Below are 17054 nucleotides of genomic sequence, written 5' to 3'. Positions count from 1 at the left end.
AGAGGATGTGCAGAGGCACACACTTGTGGGGAGTGGGAGGGGTTCTGGAATTAGATTGCCTAGATTCACATCCTGGTACTGTTGGTGACTGCTTAAACTGAATTGCTTCTGGAAAATGCCAGCGCCAAAGAGGGAGGAATTCCCAGGGGGGATTATTCCAAATGATGTGGGTAACACTCAGTTTGGAGAACCTCAAAGATTCAAAGCTGCCCTGCCTGGGAGGATTGACTCTCCTAGGAGATAGGGCAAGCCCCTTCCCCTTCCTCCCCTCATTAGTTAGTTCCTCAGAGGGAATCAGGAACAATGGATCAGAGGACGCAACTCTAGAACTCTGTTGCGTTTGTCACTTCCCCTGTTTGTTCTTTTTGCTATCTCCTGTCTTGCTCATCATCTTCCCATGTCACAAAATAGGACATCAGGCTTGTCTTTGGGGGTAGCAATGAAGAAGAGCAATGAAGGGGAGGGGCAGGCTGAGAGAGGGAGCACCAGGGAATCAAGAGGAGCCCCATCAGAGACAAAGGAAAACTCAGGTTTAGGGTTAGTCTGAAGAGGCTGAGACTGGGACTGAACAGAAAGAAGACCCTTGTGAGCCACTGGTGAGCTATAGGAGATGGTGTTTATGCACACCAGGCTAGGAAGACCTCTTTGGAAGACAGGAGGGCAGAGGTGAAATCATTTCAAGGCTTTTTTTTTTTTCCTCCTCCTTTCTGTCTCTGCCCTGCTCTTTTAGGGGCACCAAGTCATGGGCATATGAGAAATTAATGTTGTTGTACCCTAGGCAATCGGCTAGGGCATTCTATTTGCATTCTCTCATTTAATCCTCACAGTCCCACAAAGCCCGTAGTATTATCATTCCCATTTTAAAATGGAACTACATAGCTCCGCTCTGTGATCTTACAGCACATAATCACCTGTTTAAGATCTATCTCCCTTGCTAGTTACATCAGAATAGGGACTTATCTATGTTTTCACCGCTGCGTCATTGGCATGTGACATTATGCCTAGTCCAGAGGTTTTCAATAAATACGGGTTCAGGGAATGAATGAAAGTTCATGTGACTTGCCAAAGGCCACGATGAAAGTGGCACAAATGGGATTTGAATCCTGGACTGTCTGACTTCAGAACCTGTCTGATCTCTCTGTTTTACCCCCCAAAAGTACTTTCATATTTTGTCTCACTTCTAAAGGTCCCAGGGGGTGTTCTTGCTTCTCAGCTGCTTGTAAGCACAGACATACACCACCTACCAAGAGCTCACCTATTCAGAGAAAGTGAGCGAGAGAGTAGGAAGAAGAAACAGCCCTTTGGGTCCTGAGACCTCTTCCTACACTTTTCAGCTAAGCATCTTCCTCCTCTAAGAGGCCTTTGCAGACAGTCCCATCCCACTGCCTGTCTCCCACTCTTCTGTTCTTATTGGCCCATCCTATATCTGGCTCTAAGTCACCCGGCCTCTCGTGGTTCTACACATATCAATGCTTTATTATGGCAATTTTATTCCACAGATGACTCTGAAGACAAATGGATGCTTAGGCCTGCCTGTGCTAGGTCCAGTGGATGAACACAAGGATGAATCAGACACAACCTCAAAGAACTTATAGTCAGTGGGGGAGACAGATACAATTAACTAGAGCACAAAGCAAGATGACCTAAATGGTTTTAAAGAATATGCTATATACATAAACCTTAATTGCCTAATTATTATTTTAAAGAGTGTATCATAGAAAGTCAGAGCTCAAAGGTATTATCTGATTTAACCCTTGTTTTCCAGTGAAGGAGTCTGAAACCCAGATAAGAGTGAGGCCTGGGTAGTTTCAGTAGCCAGTCTGGCTGAGCCAAGACTAGACTTCAGGTCCTCTGAAGCACAGCGCAGGGCTCTTTCTTCCTCCTCTGGTATCTTCACATGTAGCAGGCCCATATCCCACCAGACTATGAAATCCTCGAGGCCAAGTCAGGTTCTCCCACCTAAGCAAGCTGAACTGAGGCCATGCATGCCCAAGACCAAGAGCTTTGGAAATTCAGTCTGACTCCATGCTGCCAATCCAGCATTTTGGTCTACTGTGTATAATGTGCACCCTACTCTTACTCTCCTACTCTACTCTTAGTCTTGTGCAGAGTAAAATCCCAAAGTTGATTTTTAAATTTTTTTTGCAAGAAACTTTTTAAAAATAAGCTCTTGGGGCACCTACGTGGCTCAGTCTGTTGAGCCTCTAACTCTTGGCTGGAGCTGTGATCTCAGGTGATGAGATCAGCCTGTGTAGGGGGCTCTATGCTCAGCACAGAGTCTGCTTAGGATTGTCTCTTCCTCTCCCTTTGTTCCTCCCCCTCGTGCACTCTCTCTCTCAAACAAATAAATAAGTCTTAAAAACAAAAAAAAAAAAGTTCTTTATCCAGAATAGCAGTATATAAATCAGATAAAAGCAAAATCACTCTGGTTGAAGGGAAGGGAGGCCAGAGCCCCACTATTTTCCTCCCTTCAAATCCTGGGAGGGGAACTCTAGGAACTCAGCTCAAAAACCTTTGTTCTGAGACATAATTTTTAATGGCTTCTAGAAGCTGCTTTAGTATGTACTCCTCCACTGAACCCTGTCTTTTATGGAAACGCACAATGCTTTCTTCATCATCAAACGCCAAGCACCAGCCAGCCAGGTGTTCCTAGTAGGGTATAGAGGGGCATCAGATTTTCCTTTTGTCTTTCCTGCTCTCCTCTTCTCCACAGAGAGGAGTTTGTCCCAAGTGCTATGGGGAGGGAGGACAGAGACCCAAACTCCACGTAGGAGGATCAGGACAAGCTTACCCAGAAAGCTCATAGAGAATGAATTCACCTACTCAGTCATCTACCAGCTTGACTCTGACAGAGGCTCTATTTTGTTGTCCTATACCATACCCTCTAGCCATGTGTACTGTTGAGCACTTGAAATATGTCTAGTCAAAATTCAGATGTAGTGTGAGTATAAAACACATAGCAGATTTCAAAGCCTTAGTACAAAAAAAGAATGTAAAATACCCTATTCATTTGTATAGTGAATAATTTTATAGTGGTTACATGTTGAATGATCCCATTTTAGATATAGTGGGCTAAGTAAAACATATCATTAAAATTAATTTTACCTGTTTCTTTTTACTTTTTAAAAAATGTCATCAATAGAATATTTTAAGTTACATGTGTAGCTTACATTATTTTCATTAGACAGCACCGGGAGAGACTATCAACCGCATGGCAGAGGTGGGGTGGGTGTATCTGTGTTGTGGGAGGAAGGGTGATGGCAACCACGCAGGGAGTAGTCCTTTGGGGCCGAATTGTGAAAGTCTGAGTGGATTTCGCCTGGCAATCAATACAGGAAAGAAGGCACGGCAGAGGGAATAGAAGGGGCAAAGACCCAAAGATGTGGGCAGACATGTTGTGTTTAGGAAACTTATTCTTTTTTATTTTTTTTAATAATTTTATTTACTTATTTATTTATTTATTTATGATAGTCACACAGAGAGAGAGAGAGAGAGAGAGGCAGAGACACAGGCAGAGGGAGAAGCAGGCTCCATGCACCGGGAGCCCGACGTGGGACTTGATCCCAGGTCTCCAGGATCGCGCCCTGGGCCAAAGGCAGGCGCCAAACCGCTGCGCCACCCAGGGATCCCGGAAACTTATTCTTATAGCATGATTTTTTTTTTTTTTTAAAGCATTCGTTGAATGTTTACTTTGAGCCGGGCACCAATAGCAGGCCTTTTACATCCATTCTCATGTTATCTCCCCTCTACAGGACGAAGGAGAGGTTATTCTATTTTACCAAAGATAGAACTGAGGCTCAGAAGGTTACGCTATTTATTCTTCCTTTTTATCTGGAAAGCCTCTTGGAGACAGGGAGCCTGTCCTAAACGCCGCACGGAGCTGCAGCTGTCCACGTGGTAGGCGCTCAGAAAGTTTGGGTTGAACGGAGGAAGGCTATCCGCCCCTTCTGGAGCCGTCAGAGCTCCTGAGCAACACCTGGGTGCAGAAGCAGCAGAGGGCGCCCGCGAGCCCGTCCACCCGCTGTCCCCGGGGCGCCGGCAGGATCTTGGGCCTGGGTGCCGCCCTGCAGCCCTAAGCGGTGGCGCGCCCGGCGGCGAGGAGAGAGAGGGCGAGGGCGAGGGCGAGGGCGAGGGCGAGGGCGAGGGCGAGGGCGAGGGCGAGGGCGAGGGGAGCCCTACGTCCTCCGCCCGCCCCGCCCCGCCCCGCCCCCTCCCCTCCCCAGAGCCCAGCGCACGGAGCAGCCGGTTGCGGAACGACGACACGACATCCTGTTTTTGGGGCCCGCGGCTCGGTCGGCGCCTCTGCTGATCTTGTCTTTCCCCGGGTGCTGACGCCAGCTCCCCTGCCCCCAGTCTCCGCACCCTCCCCAGGGGTCTGGGGCCTTCCCACTGCTGAATCACCACCACTGCGCGCTCCGCTGGGGCTCGGGGCAGGGGTGGGGACTGTCCCAGCCGGACCCACTCCGGCCAACCCGCAGGCTGGGCCAGCGCTCCCTCCCTGGGCTTGACCGAGGCGCCCACCCTGGGGCGCCGGTTCTCAGCATCTTCCCGCGGGGAGTGGGTGGGGCAAGATACGGGGAGGGGGACAAAAGCTTGGGGCCCCGGCTACGGCCTCGACTGGGGTGGGGTGGCACGGAGGAGACGGGCAGGACTGACCTTAGGAGACCTGACTTAGGGGCCTCCGAGGCAGAGGGCCGGGGTTAGGGAGCCCAGGGCCCGACCCCGGACCGCGCCGGGCAGGTGTTGGGGGGAGACCCCGGCCGGGGGGCCCGGGCCTCGCGCACTTCCCGGTCCGGCCCGCCCCGCCCCGCGCCCCGCCCCGCGCCCCGCCCCGCCCCGGCCGGCCCGCCCCCCCCACTTCCTCCGGCCTCCCGCTCTCACTTCCTTCTCGAGCCCGGAGCCGCTGCCGCCGCCCCCAGCTCCCCCTCGGCGGGGAGGGCACCAGGTGAGGCCCGGCGCGGGCCGGCGGGCCGGGGGGCCGGGGGGCCGGGGGAGGGGGCGGGGGAGGGGGCGGGGGAGCGCGGCCGGCAGGGACTGCGCGCGGGCGCGGGCGCGGGCGCGGGCGCGGCGCGGGCCGGGGAAGTTCGCTTGCGGGAGGCGCGGGCGGGAGCTTCTCGGCTCTCCGCAAGCTGGGCGGGCGCGGCCGGGCGGGCGGGCGGGCGGGCGGGGAGCCGGCCCCTGCGAGCCGGCGGCGGTACCGTGACGGTGGGTTTCTGTCCCCGGGGAGGCGGCACCGCGGAGGTGGGAGAGTCCCCGGCTCCGAGAGAAAAGTCTCCGAAGTGGAAGAGCTCGGAGCTGGGCGATGGGATTCAGGGCTGGGGTGACCTCAGAAGGGGAGGGGGGTGTCCCAAATTGCGTGAAGGAAGGGGGCCCCCTGGGCTGCAGAGAAAGTGCTCCCCTCCGCTCGGCAGTTGTGACACTTGCAAGGTTGGAGGTTGGAGGGGGGCGGTGTCTGGGGCCCTCGAAGCCCTGGACTGCGGAGAATAGAGCTCCCTCCCTGCAAGTGCCAATCCGGACCCGCATTCGCAGGCTGCAGTCCAAGGTCCTGTGCACTCAGGGGAGGGCAGGGAGGGGGGAGCCCCGCCAGTCGCAGTCTCGCTCTCTATGCCTGTTTTTCTGACGCCCAACCTCTCCATCCCTGGAATGAAGCAACAGGTATTTAGTTGGCAAACATCTCTGTGCCTGGCTGACCAGGGCCTGGCCTCGCTCTTTGGGGGGTAAACTGAGGAAGAAGAGGGCCTGGTCTTGTGACTAGCGGTGGAAGGACTCTCATTCAGAGGTGCTGATAGGCCCTGACAAGGTGGCATCGCTGAGATGGGGGCTATTTTGAGGGGATGAGAGAACAGACCTTCTGGGTGGCAGTGCCAGCTCTGGCCTTGGGAAATAATTGGGAGCATCTCCTATTCCCTCCACCCAATCGTTAGTCCCTAAATTCTATATTCTCATTTCTCTTCCTCCATTCCTTCTTCAGACCCTATCTGCAAACACTCCATCACCCTCTTCTTGCATCCTCTGTAGTCTTTCACCTAAACACACTGTCATGCCCAGGTCCTGTCCTGTCACCTGCCCTGCCCCTCTGTCCACCTCTGTTCCCTGCAGCCTCCCCACCTCCCTTCCTTGCCCCCCTACTGGTTCCCAAACACATATCCACCCTCTTGCTTCTTCCACCTTTCCTCACTTCTCTTAATCTCCCTGTCTCCTTCCCTTTCAGCCACTTATCTCTGGCTTTGGGGTCCAGAACTTTGGTGGGTTTGAGAGCCTTTTCAGATCTCCCGACCTCAGAGAGACAGGCTACAACCTCCCAGTGATAAAGATGATTAAAGGGCTGGAAAACTTTTCTCTATGTGTATTTGCCTGGGATTGTCAATGTGTCTATGTCTTTATCTCTTGGAGACAAAATAACTGCCCTCAGCCTTGAGAGGGCCCAGGGCAGGGGAAACCAGCAGAATGAAGGGAACCTGCAGTGGGTGAGGTTGTGGTTAGGCAGGAGGAAGCAGTCTGTAGCAGTAAGGGTAGAGTGACACAGGAATAAGACTGGTGAGCGAGGCCGTGGGAAATCAAATCACCCAAACCCTTGGGTGCTTAACCAAGAGGCCAGGTATAGAGGCTGGGAGAGAGCCTGAAGGCCCCTGATTCCAGTGCTTGCTTGTTCCTACACCACCTGTTAGGGAAAATGGGATGAGGTCAGCTAGGTGTGGTGGAAGGAAAGGGAGAGGACAAAGGCAGGATTCTGGAGGGAAGACTAGATAGCTGGTCTAACTTAAGTCTTTACTGTTTTAGTTAAGGAGAAGGAAGTAAGGCAGAAGTGTCTGCCCCGTCTTCCCTCCTTCCTTCTGGGGCCTGCCCAGCCTGGGAACTCACGTGCCCTGGCTGCATTAGGGTCTCCATGACAAGTCCTCTGCCGACCCCTCTGCCTTCAGGCATTGTTAATTTTCCCCCTCTCATCCAGGACCCTACTCCCTGTGTTTCAGGAGTTCCTCTCGAGTTTAACTTCAGTCCAGCTTGGCTCTACGCGCTCTTGTCCCCATTCTAAAGCTCCTTCCTCAAGTCTTTGGGAAGCATGCTGAGAGATCCTGCTTCTCCACCTCAAGTCTACTGTATTCATTTCTCCCCATTAGAAAAAAAAGAGAAGTGGAGGGGAACTTTTTTGGGATTCCCAAGCACAACTAGATTTAAGAGCTAACCCGGTTCCTCATTCTAGCCTTTCCCCCTTCTTCCGTGAATTGTCCCTTCTTCCACCGTATCTCCTACTGTCACTCTGGGAGGTACAGGTGGTTCCACTCCAGGAGGAAATCCCAGGAACCTGCAAAAAATTCCAGCTCAGAGAAGGATGTGCATGCAAGGCACTTTTTCAGCATCGTGGCTCATTAAAAAACCATCCAGGAGTTCTGACTCCCCACCTGCTAAACCAGTCCTTATTTGGGGAAGAAATGGCTAATGTGAGATTGTCACAGATCCTGGTTGGGAATCTAGGATATGGAGAGTTGTTTCTGGCCAAATGTTAGGTCAGATGAAGTGGCCGAGGTGAGCTTTTAGGAGGTTATAGCAGGAAGATATGAGAAGTTGTAGCTATAATGAGACAGTTGGGAAGATATTAGAATGGGGGTAGCTGGGCAGCTGGGAAGAAGGTGGGGGCCTGGGCCCAGAATGAAGACCTCTCCCTCCATACACAGTGTAGACCCATTAGTAGTTAGGCTTGTAGGGGGTCTGTGAGGAGGGAAACCAAAGACAAAGCCTGGGCCGCCTCCCCAGAACAGATTGGTTTTCCTGTCTAGGGTCTAGCTTCCTCTTTTGTCCTCCTGTCATGGGCGGAGGACATCTCCCCAGGAGCTAGAGCTTATAGAGGGAGCTTCTCAATTGGGGCAGGCTAGGGTGGCTGTCTGTCCACTAGTATCAGTTCTAGATCATGGACAGCCTCATGTTGGCTAGACATGAGAGCCAGGGAACTTGGAAGCAGAATGGGTTTGGGCATCAACCTAATCCCTTTGGCCCATTTCCTGAAGGAATAAAACCATTGTAGGGTCATCCTAAGTGAGGCCAGAAACATGGGCCCATTCCCAGGCCAGAGTAACAGTTCTCAACTTTTCTTTGTGGAAGTGACATCAGGCTGGAGGTTAAGAGACCCAGGTCCTTGCCCTGGATTTGCTCCCAAATCTGTATAACCCTGGTCAACTTTGTCTCTTGTGGCTCAGCTCCAACAATAGGAGTTGCCTGTTAATACCTCTAATGAGCATAGAGAATACTGAGAATTCTAAGTCTCTTTCCCCTAAGGGGCTCCTTGTAGCAGTACCCCCCCCACACACACACACTCTGGGCCCTCCTGTCTCATGCCAGCCTTGATCTGACAGGCCTCAGTAGTCTCTATCTATTCAGCAATGGGACCTGTGGCTCCTTTCCCCCAAAGCACAAGGATTCCTACGGGTTAAAAGAAGAGAATTTGGCAGAATGTCGGGGATTATGCCAGGGGGCAGCAATATGGGGGGAGTACCCTCTGCCCTGTTCCAGCTCTGCCCCACTGACAGTGGAAAATCGATGCCGGAGTTTCCTCCCTGATGTGTTTTTCCCTTGTGGAAACCCCCTCAGAGCTGGGGCGGGGCTGAAGGGACAGGGCGGCCCTGGGTCTCTCTGTGGGTATTTTCAGGTGGGGGAGGCAGGATTGGGAGGATGGCATTTCTGTACAGCATCGTGTGAAATGAGCAAAGGCAAAGGAAGTGCCACCTCACAGGCCTTTCATGGGGCCCCGGGACTGCTGAGCTGCTGTGAAGCCTGTGAAGCAGGGAGGAGGAAGCAAGTGTTGGAGCCTTCCTCTGTGCCGCCTGGTGGGGGAGGGGCAGCCTCCTCAGCTCCCCCACCCAGAGCCGCCCTGGCCCTGGGGCTCACCCTTTGAGGAGCACCCCAGGTGCTAGAATGGGAAGGAAGGGAACTGGGCCTTAGTGAAAGGGTCCCAGCCCCACAGAGCCTTCCCAGCTACAGCTGTCCTGCCCCTACCAGGTAGAGTCAACTCTCTTTGCCTCTTACCCTGCTGCCCTGCAGGATCCTCTGCAGGGGCTAAAGGGTGAAGAATAGCAAGAAGTGGAGAGCTCTTCAGCGTACATTGTTGTTTTCTTTTTAAGGCTGGGAACTAGGCTCTCCTGGGTTCTGTCCCTGCTGATGGGGAGAAGGGGAAGAATGAGAGAGACTCAGCCCTTGGCCTGGTCCCAGCCCCGCATTGACCTCATGTCTCCCCCCAGCTTCCTCCTCCTAGCCCAGCTGCAGCCAGCTGCAGCCCCTTTGAGCCTTTTCATATCACCTCTCCACCTCTCCTTCAAAACCAACAGACTTGAAGAACTTCTGAAGCCATTTCCAATACTAACCCTGACCCTTATGTCATCCTTCTGATGTTACCAGTTCTTAGCTTTATCAGGATCACTTTTCCTGCCCATCTTCCTCATCACCTCTGGGCCCGCTGTGCCTGCATCCCCCACCCCACACCCTCACCCCTCCAGGCTCAATCTAGCCTGTGTGCTCATCACTCTGAATTGTACCCCACAGAGGAAGTCGGAAGTCGGAAGTCAGTTACCCTTGTCTTATGTCTCCTGGGCATGGAGGCTCTTCCTTGTTCCCAGAATCGAAGTCTGGATTGATGGGGGAGGAGATGTGTGTCAGCTTGCAGCTTTTGCTCAGCCCTCTGCTGGGCTTCTGGAAGTAAGCAGGGTGGACTTACCTCCGCATGAGGCATCCAGTTCAGTACCGTGAATAGTTCAGACAGTGCCGGGGAAGATAGGGCAGGAGAAGGGGTTGCTTTGGTGCCTCAGAGAAGCTGGGGAACAGAACTGGACCCTGGAAGACCCAGAGGCTCTGAAGTCAGGAAACAGAATTCTAGAAAGAGGAACTCCCATGTGCAAAGACATGAGGGATGCATCAAGTTTATTTATTTATTTACTGATAACCACAGTGTGCTGTGCTCAGCCTAAGGAGACAGATCAACTAGGACCTTGCCCTCTAGACCCTCCCAGTCTAGTGACTAGAGATAAGATTCAGATCAGCCTTCTTGTGATGCAAGATAGTATGTACCTGTGAGAGAAACAGAGACCAGACCTGGGAGGGGATAAGTCATTTGGGATTTGGGTGATTTACAAAAACTTTCCTAAAGGAAGTGGGAAGAGTACTTGGCTCCAGAGGACCAAGGTTAGAGGTACACACAGGAGTGAGGAGGGGGATTGGAGGAATGAAATGGGGGAGAAATGCTAGATTCCCACAGGGACCGGAAGTATTGCTGCTTGATGTGTTTTGGGGAAGAGTTTGTGGAGGCTGCCTGAAGAGGATGGAGGTGCTGTGGCCAGAGCTTAGAACAGAATGCCCACTGACGGATCTTAGTTAGAATGAGTTTCAGGAAGGGGTGTAGAAGGGGAGCCCCGTGTCAGGGACGCAGGTTAGGAGGCTGCAGTAAGTCCCCATTGCCTCTATGCTCCCCCATCTCTTAACAGCCCATTCCTCCCCTCCCCCACTCCCAGTTGGGACACTTCCCCTGCTGTAACGGCCACGGAGATCTGGCAATCAGGCAATCTGCTGCTTCCTTTCCCTCCCCCATTCTGGGCCTGCCTGGGCCACACCCCAAGACCAGGTCCCAGTGGGTGCAAGCTGAGCTCCAGAGACCACATTCAGACAGGATTTACTCCCCATGAGCTGTGCTCCTTGCGGGAGCCAGGTCAAGCTGGTAGTGGGAGGAGAGATTTTTGCCTATCACAGTCAGAGCTTTTGGCTATGGGGTTATTTATCATCCAATTCTGGGCTTGAGGCATCTATCCAGATCTCAGTAATGGGGGCAAAAGCAAGCCCATCAGAAGCCAGTGGCTGCACACTATACTTCCCTCTTCTGTGGGGGCAGTCAGGAGAAGTTCAAGCTGCTGTTTGGAGGGGGAGGGGGCATCCACAAGCTAGGAAACTTACATATGACTCTTGGAGAAAAGTTAGAGCCAGAGAAGGGTTAAAAGAGGTGGCCATGCTATGGACTCCTGAGACTGTCAGACTGAAGCTAGGTCTGGAGGCAGGAAGATGTAAGAGTGGTGAGGGGAGCAGCATACAGAAGGGCAAGAGAAAAAAGCTCAGAGGCAAGAGTGAGCCTGGCTTGTTTACAGAGGACAGTGAAGATCCCTCTGGAGCAGGGAGCCCGAAACTCAGGAAAACTCACATTTGCAACTTATCTACTTTGTATTCATCTATTGTATTTAATCCTAACAACCTGGTAAGGTTGGTGCTATTATTTAGGTCCTAAGTGGCAAAACTAGGATTTAAACCCAGATCTATCCAACTCCAAAACCCCTACCAGATTATGAAAAACCCTAAAGGTGAGGGAACAGGCAGGATCTGAATTAAGGTGAGAATATAAAGCCAGAATAAGTCATAATTTGGCTGATACTGTACAGATTTGCAAACATTAACTTATTTACTAAACAGAAATCCTTTAAAAAAAAAAAAAAAGCGTCACCTAGTGAATAAGCCACAGATGATCCCTGACCCAGGTCTGGATGTTTGGCCCCTGTAGCACTGACTGTCCCTTCTAATGTGGCACAGGTTAGACCCTACCTTGTAGCATGTGCCCTCCTTAAGTGACCTGCGGGAACTTACTTGACACAGCTCAGACCATAGGATTTCAGAGAACACAGTTGTCCTGGGAGAGAGGCTAAGAGTCTGAGCTAGACCTGAGTAGAGAAAATTGAACTGATGCCAAAACTCAGACACCTGCATACTCAGTGCTTTCTGCCTCTTGGGATGAACAGCATTGCTTTTGTAACCTCTTGAATGCATAGCACTTACCAGTTTACAAAGCACATTCATTCCCATGTTTGGGGATCCTCACTTCTGCCCTTTGAGGCAGGGAGGGCAAGTACTGTTGTTCCTATTGTACAGATGAAGAAACTGAGACTCCAGGGAGGGAAGTGACTTACTTGCTTAAGGCCTCTATGACAGCTAGTAAGGGATCATTTGGAGGCAGTGGGACACATTAAGAAAAACATGGGATGTAGGATTATAAAACTGGGGTTTATATCCTGGCTTCCAGGCTAATGAGCTGTGTGAATGTGTTGGGTTCCTTTAAGTTTGTTCCCTAATCTACAAATTAGGAATATTACCCATAGGTAGGTAGAAGGATCAAATAACGATATCACATGACCTATAAGAGGTTGTACCATGTGAGTGTTTTTGACCAAGGGGCAGAGTCACCAGGTGAGCGTTAAGAGGTCAAATTCATTTATCTAGTGCTCCTGGCTCTATACCACACGGCTTCTGCTTTGCCCTGTTTCTGGACACTACCTCACTCATGATCCTTTTCCGGTGTCAGTCCCTGTTCCCTTGCCAGCCCGGAAGCCACCCGGTCCCTCCCAGCTTCTTTGAGGGCTGATTTACCGATTGCTGGTTGATAACCCCTCCCTAGAGAGCTCCCTGGAGCCTGCTACACTTCCAGTCTCTTGGGCCTTGTGACTGCTGGCCAGAGTTCCCTCCTCGTCTTCCTGCCTGGGCCAGCTCAGTGTTGGGCTGGTAGGGGAAGAGTTCCCAATCACACGGCCACACCCACTCCCCGGCTCTGTGTGGAACTGAAGATTTACAAGCCCAAGAGCTCTCAAAATGCCAGTCTCCCAGATAATCTTGTGGACATAAGAAGGCCCTTTTTTCCTACCCTAAAAAACTGATTGCTCCTTTCCCCAGGGAAGGAGTCACAGAATCCTAAGAATGAATGTGCCCTAACTTGCCCCAGTGTGCCCAGGCCTTAGGCATTTCCTGACTCTGCCCTCCCGCCCCCACCCTGTGCTCCTAGGGGGCCTTTCCTACCTCCATCATCCTATCCTCTGCTCCCAGGGCTCTTGACTCATTTCATCTACCTAGTACCCCTGTCACAGGCATCTTTCTCCCCATTTCATGAATTGGGACACTGAGGCCCAGAGAGGGTAAGTGCCTCGTGCTTGGTTGCAGTGGGTCAGCAGCAGAACAGAGCTGGGGCACAGACTCAGGTTAGGTCTCTTCACTTCTAGTCTGGGGTTCTCTCCACTGCCCGAGGGGGCCCTTATTTCCTTCCCAGACCCATTCCCAAGGTTCTCTATCCTCTCTCCTGAGATTGAACACATACTTTTTTTTTTAAAATACATTTTTATTTATTTATGATAGTCACACACAGAGATAGAGAGAGGCAGAGACATAGGCAGAGGGAGAAGCAGGCTCCATGCACCGGGAGCCCGACGTGGGATTTGATCCCGGGTCTCCAGGATCGCGCCCTGCCAAAGGCAGGTGCCAAACCGCTGCGCCACCCAGGGATCCCGAACACATACTTATTCATGCAAGTAAGACTGAAATATTTTTAATGCCCAGAGAGGATTGTGAAGCCATTTCCCTCCAAGCTGGTCCCAGGGACCATCCCTGGGTCCTATGCAGATCCCATACCACCAGAATTCCTTTTCTGTTTCCCAATGGGAGATTCCTTCCCCCCTCTCCCCATTTAGTTTTTGAGGCTTCTGAACCAATGATCGAGAGGTCCAGCTGGGGGTAAGGGGTTCTCGGACCAGGGTATAGTTTGTATAAAGTGAAATGGGGAAAATGGGCCAGTGGTGATGGTGTTTGGGTGGAACAAGAGATACTTAAGAGATTGGGTGTGTCTAAAACAAGGCAGTCTCCTCCCAGGGAGTAGGGACCTGGTTGTGGGAGAGAGTCAGGGAAAGGAAGTCACATACTAGCCAGAAAAAGTCCCCCATGGCTGAGAGGAAGTAGCCAATGAGAGGAGGAATCTTGCCACAGCAGTATAAATAATCACAGGGTTTCCGGAAGCTCTGCTCTGTTCCAGAACTTAGAAGAGCAGTTCCTCACGCCAAAGCCCTGTGAACTGCAGGGAGGACTAGGGTGATGGCTGGAGCTGGGATTTCTCATACTTAACTCCACCAATAATTATAGCAGCCTATGTATTTGGCATTTCCTATGTGCCATACCTCATGCCAAACACTTTCTTCATGTTCAACCATTTCATTCTCTTGGCAGTTCTAACACAACAGGCAAGATTATTCCCATTTCACAGATGAGAAATTTGAGACTCAGGAAACTTAAATATGTTGCCCAAGATCAAACATGACTGGTTGGTGGAGCTGTAATTAGAATCCCTGGCCAGTCTGATGTCAGCATGTATTTCTCAGTGATAGTGCTTTAATGGCACTATGTTCTCTATCTAAGAGTCTGGAAGCTTCTGAAATTTTTCAGAGGCACATGCCATGATCTCAGGAAAAGGACGTACCATTAACGGAGAAATCAAATGTTTGTTTTCCTCTTCTGTCCAACCCTCTTCTACCTCCACCCCATCAGGGGCCTTGAGAGAAGATGCTGATGTCTGGGAGCCACAGCCTCTGCCTTATTCATCATTACATACCAGATTCCAGACCAAATCCCAACCCTGGCTCAGTCTCCAGGATTCTCCTGCACAGAGTTGCCAGATAGGGTTTACTGTGCTTATAAGAGTTATGAGGTCAGCCCTCCCTCCTTCTCCCCACCCCTCAGGCACCCGGGAATTGAGATAGGGCAGCTGTCTAGAGAATTGTGCTCCTTACTCAGCAGGTTTCTCATTGTGCCTTTTGGTTTGCACTTAGTAGCTAAGATGTCCGGTCTGAACTTAAAACATCAGTGCACTGGGCAGGGTGGGCCCTGAGTTGGTAGAGGCTGCACCCGTGGCTACATCTCAGAGTGACCTGGGACAGCTGCTGTGTGCCAGAACCTCTCTGTAGTCTACTCAGTGGGAGGGGTCCCCATCTGGTAGAGAATCTGGTAGATCCTATACTTATGTACCTCACTTTTTGTGTCTATACTGCTTGGAGAAAAAAAAAAGGCAGCTAATACTTATTTTGACCCAAGGCACTGTTCTAAATGGCATAGATGTGTTAATTTACATAATCCTTATAACAACCCAAAAAGGTGGGTATTATTTTATCCTCATTTTACAGATAAGAAAATGGAGGCTTAGAGGTTAAGTAATTTGTCCAGGGTCACACAGGTAGGAAATAGCAGAACCAGGATTTGACTTTATTCAGTCTGGTACCAGAACTTATTTGCTTCACATAATATATTACACATTATACTGCCATCCTCCATACATCTGAGCATCTTGGCTTGGTCTCAAGGCCTCTCTCATTGTATCATTTCTCTCTTTCTCTCTCTCTGTCTTCATGGGATTGCAGGATGGTGTCAGGTTGAGAGAACAGGAGCTGGTTTCCGTCCATGTGTTTCCATTCTTTCTCCCAGTGGGTAGAGTCCTCCCTAACCATGAGTGTCCCTTTAATCTGTCCATAGGTCACTGCATCCGGAGGGTCCCAGAAGGGGAAGGAGGCGTTGCCTCCACTGTAGCAGCTGCACCCACGATGCAGAGCATCAAGTGTGTGGTGGTGGGCGATGGGGCTGTGGGCAAGACGTGCCTGCTCATCTGCTACACAACTAATGCCTTCCCCAAGGAATACATCCCCACGGTGTTCGACAATTACAGTGCCCAGAGCGCAGTTGATGGGCGTACGGTGAACCTGAACCTGTGGGACACAGCGGGCCAGGAGGAGTACGACCGACTCCGCACACTCTCCTACCCTCAGACCAACGTCTTTGTCATCTGTTTCTCCATTGCCAGTCCGCCCTCCTACGAGAATGTGCGGCACAAGTGGCATCCAGAGGTGTGCCACCACTGCCCTGATGTGCCCATCCTCCTAGTGGGCACCAAGAAGGACCTGAGAGCCCAGCCTGACACCCTACGGCGCCTTAAGGAGCAGGGCCAGGCACCTATCACACCGCAGCAGGGCCAGGCCCTGGCCAAGCAGATCCATGCTGTGCGCTACCTCGAGTGCTCGGCCCTGCAGCAGGACGGCGTCAAGGAAGTGTTTGCTGAGGCTGTCCGGGCTGTGCTCAACCCCACGCCCATCAAGCGTGGGCGGTCCTGTGTCCTCTTGTGACCCTGGCACTCAGCTTGGAGGCTGCCCCTATCCCCCCACCAGTTGTGCCTTGGCGCCTTGTCTGCCCCCAGCTGTGCCTTAAGGACTAATTCTGGCACCCCTTGCCAGGGGGCTCCCTGAATGCCCTTTTCTCTGAATGCCTAATTCTCCCTACTGAAGCCCACAGGGAAGGGGGCTTTGGGCCCTGCCCAACTCTGCTTGGGAGTACCAGGTATCCCTGAGAGCTCACCCAGGCCGAGAGTGGATGACCCCTCTCCAAGAAGCCAACCGAAGTGCCCCTCCCCCATTTCCCCTACTGATCCAGCTTTCCACACAGATGTTGCTGCCTATTGTGGTGCCTTCTTTCAGGTTAGGAGCTCTCAGCTGTCCCTGACTTCTCCCTCGCTGCTCTTTGAATTGCTCCTCCCTCAAGATGCTCTCCCCCTTCCTTCCAAAGGAGCCACAGAATCCTGAGAAGATGAATGTGCCCTAACCTACCCCCATGTGCCCAGGCCTTATGCATTCGCTGACTGACTCAGCCCCCACCCCCTTCCCCAGGCTCCTGGGGGCCTTTCCTACCCCCATCAGCATCAATAAAACCTCCTGTCTCCAGTGGCCCTGGCTCCTCCCTGTGTGCTAGGCATTGGGGGTTGGGCAGGGGATGGGCATGGGCTAGGGCTCCCCAGAGACTGGGAGCCTTTTGTTTCCTGTAAAAGGGGACAGGAGACAATAGGCTTCATTGTGGTCCCCCCACCCCCCAATTTCCCTAACAAAGCTCTGGGCTCCCTTGGAGGGGCCAGTCTTGTGCTGGGCCCCAACCACAGATTCTGTAGTTGACTAGGATACAAAGTCTAAAAATCTCTGATCTAAGGCTCAGAAAGGAAGAGGTTGAGAGCCACCAGCCTGCAGGCAGGTGCTCACAGTCATGCATTTGAGAGCTGTTTGCTTACAGGTCTTTACTGACAGAGACTGGAAAAGCCTGTGCCTCAAACCAAGACTTCCAGTTACCCCAGCTACCAAGCCTAGAGTCATTACAGAGATAGCCCAGTCACTCCTACTCACTGAAATTGGGGCTTAGAGCAGCCTTAAGGAGACTCCAGGCCTAAGGTAGGAAGCCACTTGGAACCACACCCT

General features: G+C 51.9%; 1 protein-coding gene and 1 long non-coding RNA gene across 2 annotated transcripts; one reads left to right on the top strand and one right to left on the bottom strand.

Annotated features, from left to right (window-relative positions):
- Nucleotides 1-3797: 3797 nt before the first annotated feature.
- LOC118351810 (uncharacterized) lies at nucleotides 3798-4800 on the bottom strand. Its single transcript, XR_004807874.2, has 2 exons — nucleotides 4657-4800; nucleotides 3798-3976 (listed from the first exon to the last, which is right to left on the bottom strand). It is a non-coding gene; the product is annotated as an uncharacterized LOC118351810 (long non-coding RNA).
- A 42-nt stretch (nucleotides 4801-4842) lies between these two features.
- Nucleotides 4843-16535, top strand: RHOG (ras homolog family member G). Its single transcript, XM_025459184.2, has 2 exons — nucleotides 4843-4945; nucleotides 15298-16535. The coding sequence occupies exon 2, from the start codon at nucleotides 15366-15368 to the stop codon at nucleotides 15939-15941; it is 576 nt and encodes a 191-aa protein (XP_025314969.1). The 5' UTR covers nucleotides 4843-4945; nucleotides 15298-15365; the 3' UTR covers nucleotides 15942-16535.
- Nucleotides 16536-17054: the final 519 nt, after the last annotated feature.

This window comes from Canis lupus, chromosome 21 (assembly GCF_003254725.2).
Source record: "Canis lupus dingo isolate Sandy chromosome 21, ASM325472v2, whole genome shotgun sequence".
Taxonomy (NCBI): domain Eukaryota; kingdom Metazoa; phylum Chordata; class Mammalia; order Carnivora; family Canidae; genus Canis; species Canis lupus.
This window is presented reverse-complemented; position numbering and strand designations above follow the sequence as displayed.